Here is a 20,388-nt window from a genome sequence, read left to right as displayed (position 1 = left end):
AATTCACTTAAAATTAGGAAGGTGTAATTTACAGGAGGACTTCCCTGGTGGCTCAGCGGTAAACAATCCCCCTGTCAATGTAGGAGACATGGCTTTTATCCCTGGGTCAGAAAGATCCCCTGGGGAAGGAATGGCAACCCACTCCAGTATTCTTGCCTGGTAATTCCCACGGACAGAGGAGCCTGGTGCGCTACAGTCCGTGAGGCTTCAGCATCAGACGCAACTGAGCGCACACGCATAATTGCTTTACAATGGTGTGTTAGTTTCTACTGTTCAACAATGTGAAGCAGCTGTAAATATCCTCCCTCTTGAGCCTCCCTCCCTCCAGCGCCCTCCCACCCCTCCAGGTCATCACAGAGCACCAAGCTGTGCTCCTTGTGTTACAGCAGCTTCCCACTACCTGTTGGAAACATGGTAGTGTATGTATGTCAATCCTAATCCCCCAGTTCATCCCACCCTCCCCTTCTCTCCCTGTGACCGCAAATCCATTCTCTACATCTGTGTCTCTGTTTCTCTTTTTAAGCATAACATTTATTTTCATTCCTTGGAAGAGTATTCCAGTAAACACTGCCCAGGTCTTTTAGAAGTATGAGTTTAAGAGCTATCCCTGTCAGATTAAACTGTAAGTTAATGTTAACTGTAAATGTCATTACCCTCTTTCTTTAAGAAGATTCTCCTGAGAGAGGTACTCAAGGATGGCAGAATTTAGACAGAGAGAGAGAGAGAGAGAGAGCAGCTCCAGCTACATGATTATGAGAGGCTTAATGCAGGAATTGGCACTTGAAGATCAGCTAATATCTTGATGGGTCAAAATATGGGGTCCCCATTCTAGGAAGAAGAAATACACAAGCAAAGCATGAAGATGGCAGGCCATAAAGCTTACACTTGCAGGTGGAGGAGGGTGGATTAATTCAGTAGATGGGAGGAGAAGAGTATAAATTAAATTTGGAATAATTGATCCAACCTGATTAATATTATATAACAAGAAGACCCGAAAATTCACTTAAAATTAGGAGGGTGTAATTTACAGGAGGGCTCTCCTGGTGGCTCAGCGGTAAACAATCCACATTTTTGAGTTAGACATGGGTTTTACCCCTGGGTCAGAAAGATCCCCTGGGGAAGGAAGGAATGGCAACCCACTCCAGTATTCTTGCCTGGGAAACCCCACGGACAGAGGAGCCTGGCAGGTTACAGTCCGTGGGGTCGCAAAACGTCAGAGAGGACTTAGCAACTCCATAACACCACCGACAAATTTACAAGAGGTTTGTGTGTAATTGTGAGTTGCTATCTTTGCTCCCTGCCCTGTTTTCTCCCTGTTGTCCTCCTCTCAGGAATCCAGGCTGTCAATATCAGGCTCCTGTATATAAGGACACTTTAGAAAGGCTTTAATGAATGCTGAGCCAATCCCAGTAGTGCAGAGTTTTTAAATCATAGGCACTGCTTAAATTATAGGCTTGTGCAATAGTAAAGCATAGACAGATGCAAATCACAGTGTTGCCCATGTTCAGAAAGAGTGCCAAATATTGACTTAATATGTAGTTTTAGGAAAGTGTGTGTTATTGTTGCATGAATATTTATTTCAATATTAAGACCCATTTGTGTGGTATGGTGCTCCCAGCAATGAGAATCATTTCAAAGAATGACAAATTCCCTTTCTTTTGAAAGTATTAAATTCTCTTCCTTCAAAATTAACATAATTCTTGATATCATTCTGCTAAGAAAGGAAGTGTAGAGTGTTTTAATCTAGTCTAGCCTTCACTGTCCTTACCAGATTTATAAGAAACGGCTTTACACTTTTTTATCTTCCTTAATTAACCCTATTGGCTACTGACACTGAGATATAGAGAGGAAAGAAAACTTAACATTTGGGTGAAAAAAATATTCTGAAATGTAATGTGGTTAGTGGTAGTGTTAGAGGAATAAAAAGAAAACTTAGTAAAGAATTCCTTCAAATTGCTGATCTGGGTGATGAAATTAAGACTATGTCCAGGGTATAATTTAAATGGGATGTATCTCACTTTTGGTGTGATTTTGGTAAAATCATATATGTGTGTATATATATGTATATCTATGATCATCGTATTTCTGTGAAATATACTTAAACCTCTTTGGTCCTGATCTTGTAGGAAGTCAGAACTTCGCATTAGCAAAGCATCACTGGCTGATTCTGGAGAATATATGTGCAAAGTGATCAGCAAACTAGGAAATGACAGTGCCTCTGCCAACATCACCATTGTGGAGTCAAACGGTAAGAGATGCCTACTGCGTGCTATTTCTCAGTCTCTAAGAGGAGTGATCAAGGTATGTGGTCACACGTGTATCACGTAGGTGTGTTAAATCTCATTGTGAACAAATAAAGATCAAGAAAGGAAAACTCTATGTTTGAAATAGCTTATGGGTCTTCTTGTAAAGCTCTTCACTCCATAAGGTGAAATAGACCTGAAATATACACAGATTATTTAAAAAGGATTGGAATAATATCATGAATAGCAGAGATAGAATGGATTGCTAAAAGAAAGAGATTATACCTCCATTTTAAGTTAGTCAGGGACAGCAGGTAAGTTTTTTGCTCTGTCAAAACAGAATATGTATATATGTATATGTGTATATATATATATAATTTATATACAGATTATATATTGTATATATTTCATGCTAATGTGTTATGTATGAATATATGTCCATTGTTTGTGTGTAAACAGAATACAATGCTGACTTAGTCCTGGCAATTTTTATGTTCTTATACATGTTTTCAATATGTCTGGCTCTAGGAAGTAGAAAGTTAGGCTTATCAGGGCTTTTATGAGCCCATTAATTCAGAAATCAAGAAAGCCTTAGAGGCAAAGCATTTTTTTACTCACTTGTATAGGCTTTATAAATAAGCATTTATACAGGTTTCAGCTTCTGTTTTCCTAAGAGCAGTGCCAGGGACTATTTGTTAAACAAATGAATAACTTGGAGACAGAAGGTGCCCCCTATCCTCTGACAACCCCTCTGAGTTATCTGAGGAAGGGTAAAGGAAGGGCATAGCTGGGGGCTCTCTGTTCACGATCCCTTAGTACTCCACAAAGTGATGGAGAAGCTGATGATGAGCTAGCAGTGAGCATCTCTTGAAACAATAAAATGCTGCTCTAAACCTTTGGTGCTGTTTTGGATGATGCCACTGGACTGCTGTCTTCACAAGCCTTGTCATCTATTATAAAACCAAGCACAATTGCACTACTTCTAGGCAGGTGATGAGAAAGACTGCCCACTGCAAAGACCTGATCTCTTAAAGTGATAAGATAAAGTTACAGAGCCAACAAAGGAAGAGTAAAAGTACTCTAGGGGTTAACTCCTTAGGAGACTGGTGATAACAGGATAGGGAGAAGGGAGTGAGATAAAAATATGGAACAGAGTTGGGAGTATTCAGGTTAATTCCTAGTCCTCTGTGGACTTCTCAATGCATTTTTCTATTGCAGTGTAATCAAAGTTCATTTCTTTCATTTTAAATACCTCCCTCCACGGAAAGTAAAAGATAACAGTGAAAACTGGTTTCCATGATTATTTTTAGGGGCTGTCTTTACTGTTTAAAGTGTAAAAGCCATGTAAAATTTATAAGAGTAAATATAACATCACTTTATTTTTTAATCAGCATAGGTAAAGCAACAGGGTTTTGCTTGTGTTATTTTTTTCCAGTTGGAATTTTATAGGATGCAACTAGAAATGCAAATTTGAAATTTCAGTGACTAATCTTTCCTTCCTATAATACCATGTTTAATAGCTTTTTCTGTTTGTCAGTGACTTGTTTCAGTGCATCTTCTCCTGGTAAAGGCTCCTGAATTATGATTTGGACACTTGGATTGGATTTGTGTAGCTATGTATACTGTAAAGTCCCAGGAAAATAGAATTAAAATGTCATAGTTTCACTGAGTGCTTACAGTAGGGTTATATTTAATATTCCACATTTTCTGAATTGCAGTATCAAGCAGTGAATTACTTACCACTATTTTATTCTTGGCAAAAACTCATAGGATTTCTTTTTATTAATTTGGGGGTGCTGAAGTATTAATAATAGCAGTTTTTCACATCCCTTTCATGGGAGAAATATTTAGCTTATTTTCCATATTAATTTATTTAAGAATTGATCTCAAATTTGAATGTAGTATTGAACAATTATAAAGTGTAGATAAATGAAAATAGGGATGTTTTGGATAATCAGTCTTTTCTACCTGACAAGAAAAAAGAGAAGGTCGTGAAATATTGTAAGGAAATCATCCTTAAAACAATCAACTAAAATTCCTTCAGGACTAGAAGGGAGGAATGAAGAATCTCAATTACTGTGCAAGGTGGTCGTTTATATTTTCTTCTTAGAACGTTAAGACTAGTTCTTCCATATCCAACCTTTTCATTGTATTTAAAAAGAAATAGAGACTTAAGATTTGTTTTAAATTCCTTACTTCCTGGTTCAGTACAGTTTACTCAATACCAGACTGTGTGTTTGTGAATGTTTAAAGTAGATTCTTTGATTTATGAAAGACGAAAACTGGAAAAAACAAAAATGGTGTGAGGCGGAAAGAGAGAGGGGTTCCACTGGAACGAACTAGAGCTTCATTATAACTGGGGCTCCAGGAGAAAATGGTACCTAGGGTGTCTTTGCAAGTTTAAACATCAGGAATTTTTGGCTTTTCTCCAAGTCTGCCCTTCAGGTGTCCAGATATATTCTTGACTCGCTGACTCTTGTATTTTCTAACCGCTCCTGCTTTCACTTATGCTCCTTTATAATTCCAAACTTTGACCTGATTATGGCTCCATTTGGCCATATTCTTCTTCATGGTTCTTTTGAAGGCATCCTTTCAGTTTTGACTCCGTCTCTATGATTGTTGCCTCAGGGGCCAAATCAGATTCCCCATAAGAATCTGAGTGGCAGAGCTGATCACGTCCGAAGATCCATAGAGCTTACAGCTCATCGGCGTGTTCTCCCCAGGTCCCCACCACGGGCCCAACCCAGGAGAGAGAAGCCGGAAACATGGCTGCCTAGAAATGCTCCTCTTTTCCGAGGCTATGGGTCAGGCATGCAGTTCATCAGAGCCTGTACTGTCAGGCACCAGGACAGACAGGGCCAGAGCATCCTGCACACTGGGAAACGCTCTTTTCTCCCTGCATCTCAGCAGCTTGGTTGTAGTAGCACCAGCAGGAAAATGCATAATCATTCTGATGTTCACCCTCTTCTACTTCAATCCACGAATTTGCTATATTCAGCTCAAGGCTGGTTATCCAAGAAGTCTCAGCTCGGATCCTCAGCTCTCAGGGACTCAAATTCACTACCTTCATGTTGTCAGATTCCTGTCTTCCAAGATTCTGGGCAGAGGTTGCACAGAAACACTCTTTCAGAGAGAAAAAGAATGCTCTACTGTGGTTATAAGCTGTCACTCAGCCAAACCATCTCTTCTTAGATATGTATTGACTTGAGCTGAGAGAGTAAAATTCTCAAGAATCTCCCCCACCCCCCCACCATGGTGAGAGTGTTAGGGGGGAAAAAGTCTTAAAAATAAGAACATGTTGCCAAAATATTATACGATGTAGAACTCCTCTTGAGATTTTATTTTGTCTGTGGAATATTAGTCATTTTGTTTGTTTTGTGTGGTCTCACTCATCTCTCCCATATTTCTCCAATAAATACATAACTATGGCTTGATAATTTCTATATAGCTTGCCTTGATGAAAGATCCTGGAATACAGCCCTGAGCTAATTATCCTAGCTCTGTGCAAAGGATTTCTTGTGATTTACTTAAATTCTCACACCATTGCTTTCTTTGTATTAAGATGTTTAGAATATATTTTAAGACAAGATTGTAGGAGAAATGGCAGGAGTTAGAGGTAGAAATTCACGAGAGACTGTGTTTTCTTTTCTCCTTAGGAGAAAAAGAAAAATTTAGCAAATTGAGCTTGTTGTTTGACACTGTTTTTAATCCCATTATGACAGCTATGTAACTATTAGAATGAAATTAGCACAGATCGTAAAGATCTTCCATCTAATGTTATAAATATCCTGAAATGAAACTCACTGTTTAGATCTTAGATTAGCAACTAGATATAAATGACATAATACAAAAAGACTGAAAAATTCCCCTTGAATCATTATATGCTTGAGTGAAACAATGACCCAATTTCTAATGTTTTCAAGCATTTAGAAGAGAATATATATTTGGCTAGTCATTTTCTTAAGCCTTATGGAAATTTATATGTTTTCTGCCTTTTCCACTGCCTTTTAACCCCTACCTTATTTGGAAATAAGAACCTGTCATACAGAAGCATATATAAACCTATGCAGTCTGCTAATGACCTCTGAGACTGTCAGTCTAACACAGTCCGTTTGAGTTTTCATACAAAGAAGGATCTCAAAGGCAGTCATCATTACATGATAGATTATAGGTGAATTCTTTTCATGAATTCAAATATAGTGGTTTAAAAGGCCACATACACCATGCTCAGATAGACCCTATGCTGTCTGTTCATTTTCAGTTGTATTTTATTTGGCTTGGTCTTTATAGAGGAAACATTAGTTTAGCCATGACTTCATATCTAAGAAGCTGTTAAAAACTCCTGGGCATCAGATTAGGGAAGAGAATAATAGACCTAACTAGTTTTCAAATTAATTAAGTACTGCTGTCTTTTCAAAGATTAATACAGGAGACTATACAACTAATCAATCATATTTTCTACTAGGTTTTCTTTTTTTTAATCAGGAGAAAAATTATTTGAGTGAGATTCAAGATCCCATAGGAGCCATGGGGCTCCTGGCAATAAATAGCTGTTTCATTTTAGATGATCAGAAAAAAATTATTTCCACAAAATTTGATTAATGTATCAATTGGTCCTTTAAAAAGTTGGCTCATATGGATAGCCCACATTGACAGTGTTGTTAGAAATGCCATGATATTGGTGAACAGCTTATGTTGTCGTTGTCGTTGTTCTGTTGCAAAGTTTTGACCCCATGAACAGTTGCACGCCAGGCTTCCCTGTCTTCCACTATCTCCTCGAGTATGCTCAGACTTAACGTCCACCGAGTTAGTGATTCCATCCAACCATTTCATCCTCTGTCACCGCCTTCTCTTTTCACCTTTAATCTTTCCCAGAATCTGGGTCTTGTCCAGTGAGTTGGCTCTTCGCATCAGGTGGCCAAAGTACTGGAGCTTCAGCTTCAGCATCAGTCCTTCCCATGAATATTCAGAATTTATTTCCTTTAGGGTTGACTGGGTTGATCTCTTTGCTGTCTCAGGGACTCTCAAGAGTCTTCTCCAGCATCCCAGTTTGAAAGCATCAGTTCTTCGACATTCAGCCTTCTTTATGGTTCAACTCTGACATCTGTCCATGACTACTGGAAGAACAATAGCTTTGACTAGATGGACCTTTGACTATAGGAGGATCCTATAGTAACACTAAGAAGCACATAGTTTGTGTAGTAATCTCCATGTATATTGCATTACATAGGATTCCCATGAAGGGTAGAATGGAAGAGAAGTTTGAGTGGAAAAAACTCTCTTTTCAATGCATAGTATTCATCCTGCCTCTATGCCATTTGTTAATTCCAAAATTTCTCAATTGCTTAACTCAATATTGACTAGAAACATATTAAAACGTCTTTTGTTACTCAAATGTTATTGACTGGAGACATTTCAGTATTCACTTACATAACAAATCACAGGCCACAGGCATTAGTCTCTACAAAAATCCCCCAGTCAATACCGTGCTAAAACTAACACTCATTATGAGCAAGAATTCAGATGCTTAAATATATTCCTGAAGTCATTTTTACTAATGCTAATAAATAAGTATGCCCATGTTAAATCTTTAAAAATAAATACTTTGTCATTATTTTCAAATGTACAGCAATGACCTGTAAATTTAGAATAATAAAAAGTCACATAATTGGATTTTAAATACACACAGACACATCATATGTATGCTTGTATTTGTTTATGTATATTTTGCTAAATAGCTATATTTAGTATATTGTGCTCATGATGAATTCTCAAACAAGTCATGCATACATAATAATTAGAAAAATTCCTTTCCAGAAGGTGTTATTTTTAAGACAGGGCAACTTTTTCTTGAGACCAGATCCAGTTTATTAAACAAGCAAACATTACAACATACATGTTTCATATGTTTACCTGTCTACGCAGCATAAATTGCTCAGCTGTGTTCAATTCTTGATGATTCTAAGTCTTTATTAATTTGCCCTAATGAAGGGGGTGTCCTTTATCAATTAACAAAATTTACCAAATTACTCAGGGGGAAATATGTTGCTTAAATATCAAGGAGACTGCAGGTCTTGATAATTTTTTTAAAATCTGTAATTGTTACAAGATTATCTTCAATCACCGCTGTGACAAGAGCTTTAGTGCTCAGTCTGTGCATTCTCCCCCAAATACATGTAAAAATGTTTCCTGAGTGCCTTTAATCAAAAAGATTAACTTTTTTATTAGCAAGGTTCTTTTAGTATAGATGTGTACAAGTTCTTAGCTTGTAGTTATCTAGTCACTAAGTCATGTCTGACTCTTTGCAACCCCAGGTACTGTAGCCTGCCAGGCTCCTCTGTCCATGGAATTTTCCAAGCAAGAATACTGGAGTGGGTTTCCATTTCCTCCTCCAGGGGATCCTCCCAACTCAGGGATCGAACTCACGTCTCTTGCATTGGCAGGCCGATTCTTTACCACTGAGCCACCAGGGAAGCCCATGAGCCTGTTAGTACCTCCAAGATAATTCAAAAGGTTTTTATTTGAAACCATAATCATTAAAGATATTTTTAAGGTCTCCAGGATAAATATCTAATTTTAGGAAAGGAGGTTATTTTAAGTTTTCTGTGTGTAGATATATTTTTGTCCTAACCTCCTGTTCTGGTAGTTTTATGTATCATTCAATTAAAAAAGGAAATATTTTTAACCTTTCCTCCCATTGAGATATCTTTTATGCTGGAGATAGAATAGCTCTGAATCTGGGTTTGTGGGTTTCTTTATTTGTTTTTTTTTTGGTTTGTTTTGGAAGGTCACAGTGAACAACTACTTCGTTTGTCAGAAATAAATTGTAAAAGAGTCTTGATCTTCATACCAGGATTGGGACTCTGGCCCAATTCTTGTGACCCTGAGCTTCCTGCTTCTATCTGGCTGTTGTGTCACTGATGAGTCCAAGCACAGAATGAGGAAGCATCGCTCCTCATGTGGGTACTTACTTGGAAACTTGCAGAAAAAGACAAATGCTGTGAATCTTTCATAAGATTTTTCTTCAATTATATTTTTTCCCCCAAAAGGAACATTTTTATTTTCTGCAGCCCATATCAAGAAAGCTAGTTGTACCCACTTCAGAAACAAGTTATTGCCATATTACCAACTTGGAGTATCCTTTTATTTTTTATTTTTTTTAAAGTGAGTATACAATTTATTTAACATTCAGACCTCATTAAGACATGTGCAATAAGGCACATGTTAAACTAAGGGTTTAACTCTACCTAGGATGATTGCTTGCTAGGGCTTAGCAACAGGGTCTAGTTCACACTTAATGATGATTAAATATTTTACTGAATGACTATAATACCAAGCAAGATGTATTCAAAAGCTTTCATAAAAAATCAGTTTTAAAGGCCTTCCTATTCAGGCTAATGACAAACACTATAGGCAGACATGTTAGTTTAACATAATTGACTGATATTATATACCACTTATATCTTTTAGTCCACAAGTATATTATGAAATGATAAAGGACATCTAATAAAACCATTTCTACAGAGCCAAGAAATAAATTTCCAAAAAAGAGAGATTTTACAAACCCATCTTTTATGTCCAATGCCAGCAGGCTAACTCTAAAGAGGATAAAGCCAATGGCTTTCCTGTCAAGAATTCATGATTCCCTGGTGGTCAAGTGGCTAAGACTGTTCTTCTAATGCAGAAGATATGGGTTCCATCCCTGGCTGGGGAATTAAGGTCTCACCTGCTGCATGACTTGACTGAAAAAAACAAAAAAACAAAACCCCTGGAATATCCTCTTTAATGGTTACTGCTTGAGAATGTCCCAAGAACATTATACATCCTCACATACAGATTCCTTTCACTGTGTCCCGTTTTCATTAGGTATAAGAGCTGATATAGGCGACTGGTGGCTTGATAATCTTGCACCCTGAGTGGTTTGTCTTCCTAATGCCTCATTAGAGAGGACTGTCTGTATTAATTTGCAAGAGAGAAAATATAATTGGTTTTACTAAAGATGTATTTCTGATGTTTATCTATACTCATTTAACTTGATGCTTATTCTTAAACATACCTACTGAATCTCAGAAGCCATTTTTTTTTCCAATTCCACAAACCATTTACCCTTAGAGACTTTGAACTTGAAGAAATATTGCCACTTAAATTAATTCATCTTACCTACTAGTCTAGTTCTAACAGGGAAACCCTAAGTGGTCATATCTGTATTTAAAGATGATTATATTGGTCATGAACTTTTCCAACTACATGATTAACAGGCTATTAATTCCAACATAAAATGATAATATATGACATACTTAGGATTTTGGTACAGAAGAGCCTTGCGGACTACAGTCTGTGGGGTCACCAGAGAGTCAGACACTACTTAACTACTAAACAACATAGGATTTTAGTAGAATCTAGTAACTTAAAAAAAAAAAATGTATATATATATATATATATATATATATATGTCACACATTCAACTTTTCTTTTTGTCCTGGTTAGTAATAGTGAATAACAGAATATCATTAAGTCATCTGACAACAATAATACACACCGTGATGGTTGAATAATATCCATTGTTGCATCTCTACATCTTGCCAGGCTTCATAAACTTTTGCCTTACTGAAAACATTAGATTCTAACAAACTGAAGCTCTTTTCGAAAGGACTGAATAAATAGAGTTAGGCAACATAATCATCCTTCAGGCAATCATAAAAGGCAGTAAGAAAGCAGATCACAGTTTGAACAATACTGTCACAATTCGCATGATGATGGTGTGTCCAGAAGTGTGCAGGTCAATTCTGCATTTCCTTGAGTTGGAAGCTGCCTACTTGCTCTGTACCCTGCCCTGGGTAGCTGAAATGATAAGACACTTGTATGATTACCATTGGCAATTTTATGTAGCATTTGATGCCAGAACCTGATGTTTTTCATCAATCCCAACTAGAAACATTACTTGCTTTTGATTTGGGCAGAAGTGGAATTCTCCAGAGCCCTCTAATTTAAAAATATTGACCACAACTTTGATCCCTCGGCTTTGATTTTTCCTGGTTTGGCCATTTCGATCTTCCTTTCTGAAGAGGAGCCCACTGTCTCTTTGCTATATATTCTTCTCCACTGAGCCAGTGGGGGCAGGGACTTCTTGCTAATTATTCTGTCACAGCCCATCTCCTGCTCTTTGCCCAAGAAAGAAAAACTACTTATTTGGACAGTCTTCTTTTCGCGTTTCTCACTCTCTGTGTGGATAAAGCCGGGGCTTTCATCACCTCCTTGCAATACTTCCTTCTTTAAACACATTTTTTGGTTTGAAGGCAGGCTGTGGAGCTGACTCCCAGCCTCCTGACTGTACATCGTAATGTCCTATCAACTTTTCTTTTTTGCAGAGATCACCACTGGCATGCCAGCCTCAACTGAGACAGAGTATGTGTCTTCAGGTAAGGAAAATAAGCTTGTCGAGTTTTACTAACCAGAACGACAGGCATCACAGCTGGCTCTTCCTTCTACTAATCAGAACCCCTTCTGCATCCACATTTCAGCTGCTCCTGTTTTCTGCGCCAACATTTTTTCTCCAGTTCATTCTGCCTTTTTTGGATTTTCCTTAAAGGAGTACAGTTCTTGCTGTGTGTCTGAACTTGGACCTGAGAGGCATGCATGAGAAAAAGAAAACTAGATGCAACTTAAGGAGTACTACACCAGGAAAGGAGATATTTGGGTTGTAACTTCAGCTTTTATATCTTTCTAGGTGTTTCGCTTAGTGGGCTCTGCCCTCCTTCATCCATCACAGTTCATTCCTGTATAATGTATCACTGTCTGACCTCTGACCTTTGGGCTCTTAATGCTCAGTTGTGGGTCACTAAACTTGGGCAGAAGCACTGTTATAGGCCTGACTTTTTAAAAATGCTGTTGCTTTTTTCTTTTTGGTTTGTTTGGTTTTGTTTCTCACTTGCCTATAATATTTGCTGATAGCAGTTGTGATCTGAGCATATATTAGCTATGATCTACTAACCCATGTATAACCCTAATGCATTGATTTTTCCACTAGCCGTGAATGTCATTCATCTGTTGTGAATTTATGTTTTTACTTTTTCTTATCCTTTGTGATTCTGTAGTTAACAAAACCTTTAGAATATTTACAAATAAATATTTAATCTCAGAGGCCATGTGATTTAACAGCCATTTCCTATCTTACCTTCCCCAGTTTAGCCTCTTCTCTTCAAAGCCATTGTTCAAAATCATAAAAGCTAACTTTCTATATGTCTTAGCCACTTTGACCATATTTAGGGCAAATGCTTGTGTGGTAAGGTGATATGATCCTGGAGTATAAGAAGATCTCACTTTTCTAAGTAGCAGAAAAAGAATGAGAGAGAGAGAAGGAATATGGAGAGATGGAGATAAGAAAAAATTTGTAGAGTTTCTGAATTTCCTCACCTTTCACTCTGGCATTTCTTTAATGTACGGACTTCATTTTCCAATCCCAGTTGGTGCTGTTACAAATCTGAGCTTTTAGATTTATGGGCTGCTTGCCTTGGGAATTTGAAATGACTGTAACTATTATTTTCAGATATGTGACTTGAATCTTTATAGCTTTATGGCTGCTGAATTTCAATCCTTCTTTGATACTGAGTTGTTCTTAGTTCTTACTCATAAAAACCTTTAGGTCTCATGATTTTTTTTTTTTTTTGCATGAGGTATGTTTTACACTCTGCTTTACCTAAATACTGCTTTTCCTTCCTTTAGCCTTACCATCTAAGAGAATCAAGCTGCTGTGCAACCCCAATGATTGTATTATGTATTTATTTCGTATGTTTTGTTCGATCCTAATGTAATCGCTTTAGAGGACCTTGCATGGACTGTATTCAGCATCGTGTTTGGCCAGAATGTTTATGCAGGGCAATTTGCCTGAAAATATTTTCATCCTTCTTTTTTTTCTCTAAGCATGAAAGTTGCCTTTCATTCTCTCTGAATGTGGAGAGTGTTCTCTTTGGTTTCATGTTTCTTAAAATCAAGACCAACCTAAGAAAAGGAATTGTCTGTCTTACCTGGAGTGTGGATCTGTTCAGAGAAGTGGTTCTAGGAAATTTGAAGAGCAGCTGGTGTGTGGAGGGGTATCTTTGCAGATGGACCAGCCCCTTTTGCAACTTTCAAAAGTCTTTGTGTCTAGACTGTAGAAACATTCCTCTGTGGAATATTCAAATATTCTTTGAATATTGCATATACCTTCCTTTGACTTTGAGATGCTTTCAGCTTTTCTGTTGCACCATTTTCTAGACCTCGTTCTAGATGATACCCAAGGCTGGCAAAATTTCTAATTTAAGAATCCAAGTGGCATGACTCAATAAAGCTTCATTCCACTTTTATTTTTTATAGAGTCTCCCATTAGAATATCAGTATCGACAGAAGGAACAAATGCTTCTTCATGTAAGTATATTTAAATATTCTGTTCACCAGTGTTTAACCCAAGACAGTATCTGCTTCTGAAGAACATGTTCATATCTCTCCTCCACCCTTATTGGGGAATGGGGTGTCAAGTTTGGGAACAGAATGGTGTTTGCTGTTTGGAATAGACATGAACTCCTGCTCTGCTTGAGATTGACCAGATATCCCCTCCCCCTGAGATACATACATACAGTTTTAAGGTAATGTAATGTCTTTGAATGTTGGAATATAACTGCACCCATTCTGAGGCCTAGTTCTGGGTGAGCAACAGAGAACATTGTCGGTTGTTCTTTGTTTCTTTACTTTTGTTTTTTTAGTGTTTCGTGATGCCTTCAGCAACTGCCTAAGGCGTGATACCCAGCTGTTTGGGACCTTTATTCCAAAGCTCCTCAGTTCTCATATAAAGTCTGTTGTGATGGATTATGGAAACTATATATAGATGCCCTTGATTCAAATTTGATAGCAAGTGACTAATTATGAAAATGTTTGAAAGCAAGTCCCTAGGCAAGATCTCAGATTAGTTTTCAAATGTTTAATGTGAAATGTGCTTTGTGCTTGTGGAGGTCTACAACTGTTAGATTGATTGGTGCTTTGCGCTGTGTCAGGGGAACTTAAGAAGTTAGCAAGGACTAGTAAAAATAGTTTTGATACTTATAAATTGTGAATAGCCTAGAATTAAATTTTGATATGCAACAGGGGAGCTTATCAGGGCTTGAAAATAAAACTTACAACTACAGTCTTTCTGTCGCTGATTGTAGCTCTTTATTTAAAGCTCTTTCTCAGTTTGATAAGTTCTTCATTACATAGATATTCCTAAGTATTCTATTCCAGCCCAGAAAGTGTGTTTAATGAACAATTTCCTTTCTCTATCAGCCTGGTATAAAATACTTGAAAAGGAGGTATTTACTTGAGGCAATTTCCATAGTTTTGCCAATCGGTCTAAATATCCAATTTGATTTTAAAATCCATTTGGGTTGGTGATACCCAGACTGTCACAATAAGATGTAAATGTATTTTTATTACATGAAGTATGATGTTTTGACTATACTTTAACTAGATAAAGCATCATTTAACTGGATTGATGGCAATAATCTAGTAAGATCAAACAGGAAAGGAAATGCTCAGATTAGATTGACTTCCCCTAAGGATAAGCATTACATTCTCCAAAATGATAATCCTTTCTGGGGAGTTTGGGATATTTGTTATTTAACTCTCATTACAAAAAGATTGGAATAATTATGTAGATTTTAGCTAGCTAGTGTTGAGGAATCATATTGAGCCTTGTTTTCTATTTTTGAGTGTTTATTAAGCAAAAGCAAACACTAGGATTTTCTCTCTGCCATTTTGTCTGGGAATCATTTTCCTCCCTGCATGATTCATTGAAAAAAGTTACTGAAACTCTTGTAATTGGAACCCTTCATGCTATCATTAATGGGATGGATGTGATTCGTAAGTATATCTGAGTAGTTTGGGAATGGAAGAAATACTTAGGGAGCTGAAATGAATCTCTCAGTTTACGTTTCTGTTCACTGCAACACTGTGGAGAGAGAAGTCATTTTGAAATTTGACTCTGATCTTTAACTCTCAGCAGAATTGGTTCCTGATACGTAGTCAGGGTTTAAAAGTAAGAAAGAAGGCTTTGTGTACCATCGCGTTAAAGCATGTCAGTGGGCCATTTCCCTATGTCACTCCCCACTCCTGGTGGGGTCTCAGTAAGTACTGCTGAGTTGATTAATGAATACATTTTTGGGGGGCATATTGCATCCATTCAATGAATACACATTTTTTAATCTCATGAAATTATCTTCTGTAATTTGGAAACATAAGCCAATAGTGGCAGGGTCCTAGGTCCATGCTGGGTGAGAACAATCAGAGCAGCACGTAATACTCAGCTCCTCCAAAGGCCATATTCAGTGGAATTCTGCATTGGGGCAGGGCTCTGATGCAAGCATATCTCAGCTTAGTAAAGGCTGGAGCTGAAACTTGAAGAACCAGCAATTGTAATACCCTGGACTTAAAAATTCAAAATATATAAAAGTGTCAAAGGCCCAGGAAAAGTTCCCACAGGTCAGAAATAATCAGCCCTGAATAGGTTTCCTTTCACGTTGTTTCAGCTAGAAAGGAGACATGTAAAACCCTTGTATGTGACTGGAGATTTTAAGAGATTTATGTTTCATCTGCAAACACTTTATCATTTTTGCCCTCTATTTATTTTTCCTAGCATTTCATAAATATTGGTGAAATAGCAGAGTTATGATACTAATCTTTCCCTTTGTAAGGCTCATTTTAATACTTCCTCTGTGAGTTTGGGAATTTGTATTATACATTCACTCTTTCTAGAGTTGTTCATTTATTATTCTTTTAAAGAATAATCTAATAATCTAATAATATTTTGGTAAAAATTAGCATTGTTTCCCTTCATTTTATGTTATTCTTTTGTAAAGGAGGCATCTGTGACTTGAAACATATGAATACTTTGCTAAAGGAGTGTCCTGTTACGCATAAGTGACAGGTTCTAGAAAAGAAGAGCTTCAAATTTGCAAAAGTCAGTAGGACTATCTTGTTCCTCCTTTACACAGCATCAGCAAAAAAGTAAATGGATTGTTTAGGACAAACCTTAACGATTTCTCTCTGAATTGCCAGCTGCTGGTGACCCCATTTTGCAGACGATTTTGTCAAATGCTATAAAAAATATAATTGTTATACCAACCACTTTACTGAATTAAGTCCCATCCATTCCAATTTAATATAAAAATGAGGGAAACAAAAATAGAAAGTCTAATGAATAATAACAAGAAAGAAAATAAAGAAAACTTTCTGGAAAACAGTCTTAAATAGTAATATATGTTTCAAGTTATAGGAATAGTAATAGCAAACCTTTATTGAAATCTCACTGCATGCCAGGCACCGTACAAGGTGATTTACATGGTCCATGGTTCTCATAAAACCTTCTTCCATTTCTCAGCTGATGAAACTCATGTATTGTCTAAAGTTTCTCAAGCAAGATTCAAACCCAAGCAGTATGCTAGCCTGTTGTAACACATGACATTTTGTTGCCTTTGAAAAGAAAAAAAGAAGACTTTAATATTGAAAGGAATGAGATTCTGTGAATGGGTGGGAAAGTTGTCACTGATACAAAGTGGATGAGAGTATGTGTAGTAGATTAAAGTAAATGCATTGCCTTGAGCCAGCTGAGCCCATGTAATCTTTATGTTACCCATCAAAGGGTGGTGAAGGGAAATGAAAAGAACACAGACATTGGATGGACTCATGTCCTTAAGTCTAAATACCAGTGCTGTTAATAATTGTGTATTCTTAGGCAAGTGATTCAGTGTCCTTAAGTCTCAGTTACTGTGTCTGTATAATCATGTTTATCTTAAACTCTACTGAGAAGCCTAATATGAACAAATGAATGTGAATCATTTAGCACTTAGGTAGTCTCCCCTGTAGACAGAAGAGACCCAGTACCTGCACAATGCACGTGTCTCTGAAGAAAATAGAAATGAAGGGAGTCCTTCCATTTTATTTGAAAAACATAAGAAATTATCCTTATTGTTGGAACAGGAAGGGATTAATGATTTTTCAGTCTAAGTGATGATGCTGGAAGTTACATGCCAAGAAATCACTATCTTTTTCCAAAATAATATATATTCTCAGCCAAGACTGCACTGGAAAGGAACTTATCCAGGAAGTCCTCTTTAAAATCTCTGAATGAAGTGAACAACTCAGTCTTTAATTTGGCACCTAAAAGAGCTAGCTGAAGGAAGAATGCCTTTTGTCTGCAGAATCATTTCTGTTATAATGAGATTTACAGCATGTTCCCTGGGAGATAGCTTGGTGCTCTGGATTGAATAGACTGGACCAGGTCTACTGGTCCCTGCGTGAGCTTCAGAGCTACGGTTCTTACTTCCCCCCTCATCTGTAACTGACTGACCTACTCTAAATGTAGACAGAACTGCCCAGACCTTTGCTAAATGATTCTCAGCTGGAAAAAAAATGTCATTCCAACTTCAGATCTTTTTTGGTACCAAATATGAACTCTGTCCTGTGATGGTTGAAGAGCTACTTCTGACTGAAGGCAAACTGTGTTTCCATATTTCTATAAACTTGGTCTTTTCAAGGGTGTGGTAACTCTGTGTCTTGTGGAGATTGACAAACAAATTGCCATGCTCTTTGGCAATAAAAGAAAAACTTTCAATGGAGATTGCCCAACTGGTATTACCTCCACTTTCCTGCTTGCCTGGAGAGTGACTTACAGATTTTTAGGGCAACAGAGGGACTTGGAAAAGAGTCGGGGCTTGTATGTCACAGTATTCATATTCGTACCTTCATGATCACTTCTTTCATTTCTATGTGAACATGTCTTACATTTTCCCGTACAGCTTTCCTTTGTACTCCCTGCAACTGTCATATCATTCCGCAGTCTGCCTTTCTAAAGGCATTCAGTGTCCCTCATTGCATTCCACTACTTGATCAAACATTTCATCAAGCTTATAACTAAATTGTCCTTAACCTTTTGTATTCCGTTGAAATTAATCTGTTACAAAATTATTCTTTTGACCCATACAAATATATGTGCACTGTGTATATATAAATAACCGATCCTTGTATCATACTGTAAATTTTATAAGGCATATTTTCATATATTGAGTCATTTATTCACATAATCATTCAATAATTCTATGACCTAGATTTCATCCCATTTGTCAGATAAGGAACTTGAGACTCAGAAATTTCTGACATATCCAAATTCAAAAACCACATAAGTGATAAAACAGAAATTTAAACCTGAATCATCTGATTTAAATCATGTTGGTTTGTTTTTTTTTAATTACAAAGTCTTAAAGGATCCATGCAACTACCTTGAACTTCTTTTTTTTTTTTAATAGTTAAAAGTTTTAAATTTTTATTGAGGTATTTTCAGTTATACAGCAAAGTGAATCTGTTAACACATATACATATATGCATTCTTTTTTTAGATTCTTCTACCATACAGGTTATTACAGAGTATTGTGAAGTATCAAGTGCCATACAGTAGATCCTTAATAGTTACTTATTTTATATATAGTGGTGTGTATGTCATTCCCAGCCTTCCAGTTTATCCCTCCTCACCCCTTACCCCTTGAGAACCATAAGTTTATTTTCTATATCTGTAACTCCCTTTCAGTTTTGTAGATGAGTTCTCTTATACCCTTTTTTACATTCCACATGTAAGCAATACCATATGATATTTGTCTTTCTCTGTCTGACTTCACTCAGTATGACAGTCTCTAAGTCTATCCGTGTAGCTTGAACTTCTTAAAAAAAAAGAAAAAAAAGAGAGCTTCTTTTAAAAAAGCATCAAAATGGAGTCTAGGTATATAATCACACTTATACCAGTTATCTCAGAGTCAACTTCTTGGTGAAATAATATACTGTCTACAATCTCCTACATAATGAAATGGACAGGAAAGCCCTGAGTTACTAGCAATGTAATTCAAAGTTTTAATACTATAAAAGGAGGCAGAAGACAGCCTAGAATCATTCCAATGACTTGCTGTTTGACTTTGTTAGTTTGAGAATTTATCTGTTTCAAAACATTGCTATTTACAGAGGTGGGAATAAGAGCCATTGTGCTAATAGGAGTCGGATTTTCAACAAACAGGGAGATCTTCCCCAGTGGTCACTGATGCTGGGGGTAGATGTGTGACCTTATTCTAGGATGATTACTGTTTAACCTCGTGCATGTGATGTGAAAGTCCCTCAGTCATGTCTGGCTCTTTACGACCCCATGGACTATACAGTCCATGGAATTCTCCAGGCCAGAATACTGGAGTGGGCAGCCTTTCCCTTATCCAGGGGATCTTCCCGACCCAGGAATCAAACCGGGGTCTCCTGCATTGCACGCAGATTCTTTTCCAACTGAGCTATCAGGGAAGCCTTGCATAATGTCATAAATCCTAGATATAATTTGCATGATAGCTATATTTGTTAGTATAAAATTATCAGCCCCAAAGCAATTATTTTCCTGTATTTCATTCTTTGGGGGGCTTTTGATTAGAATATTCCCTTGACCATTAGAAAAGATCCTCCATCTTTTTGTTATATCAGCAGGGAGAGGGTAAGACATCTCTATTTTTCTTGTTTTTAGAGAAGAATTAAAACTATAATTAAGTGTTTTTAATCCTTAGGAATAGAGCAGTGAGGTGGATTATATATAAAAATTAAAAGAAAATTAAGTGGTGACATGAAGACAAGAGAATGGAGTCAGAGAGGCACAAAGAAAGCATCAAGGGAAACAGAGCTAGCAGGATTTTGATGTTTGCTTATCAAAGTAAATGACTGACTTGGTGGATTTCTTCAGTCTTCACTTTTTTTTCAGGTTATCTAGGGATCTTTTAAAAATGGGAAGAGAGGCCTATCTATTATTAAAAGACCTGCATGCTATAGGAAGCTGCACCCCCCACCCCTCAAAAAGGAGGAATAGGTGCAGGAAGGGTTGAAGAACAACGTCATAAAGCAGTAAGAAATATGGATGGTGATTCAATTAGAAGTTTCTCAACTGCAGGTGATAGAAATTCAACCGCAAAGAGCTTAAGTATAAATGGAGTGTACTGGCTCATAAAACTGGCCCAATTTGATCCAGAGGCTCATATGATATGATATGATGGATTCTCAGTCTTTATGCTTCACTTCTCTGCAAATGTTGACTTTGTTCTTAGTGGGTTTTCTCTGTCTGATAGGG

The 20,388-nt window shown here is 37.1% G+C and overlaps 1 protein-coding gene across 1 annotated transcript in view; it reads left to right on the top strand.

Annotated features, from left to right (window-relative positions):
- Positions 1-20,388, top strand: part of NRG1 (neuregulin 1) — a 1,130,425-nt gene that overhangs the window by 960,899 nt on the left and 149,138 nt on the right. The window contains exon 3 of the mRNA XM_068972084.1: positions 2,127-2,248. Within this exon, the coding sequence (XP_068828185.1) occupies positions 2,127-2,248 (122 nt within the window). The remainder of the gene's footprint in view (positions 1-2,126; positions 2,249-20,388) is intronic.

The sequence above is a fragment of the Capricornis sumatraensis genome, chromosome 4 (genome assembly GCF_032405125.1).
Source record: "Capricornis sumatraensis isolate serow.1 chromosome 4, serow.2, whole genome shotgun sequence".
Lineage (NCBI taxonomy): Eukaryota > Metazoa > Chordata > Mammalia > Artiodactyla > Bovidae > Capricornis > Capricornis sumatraensis.
This window is presented reverse-complemented; position numbering and strand designations above follow the sequence as displayed.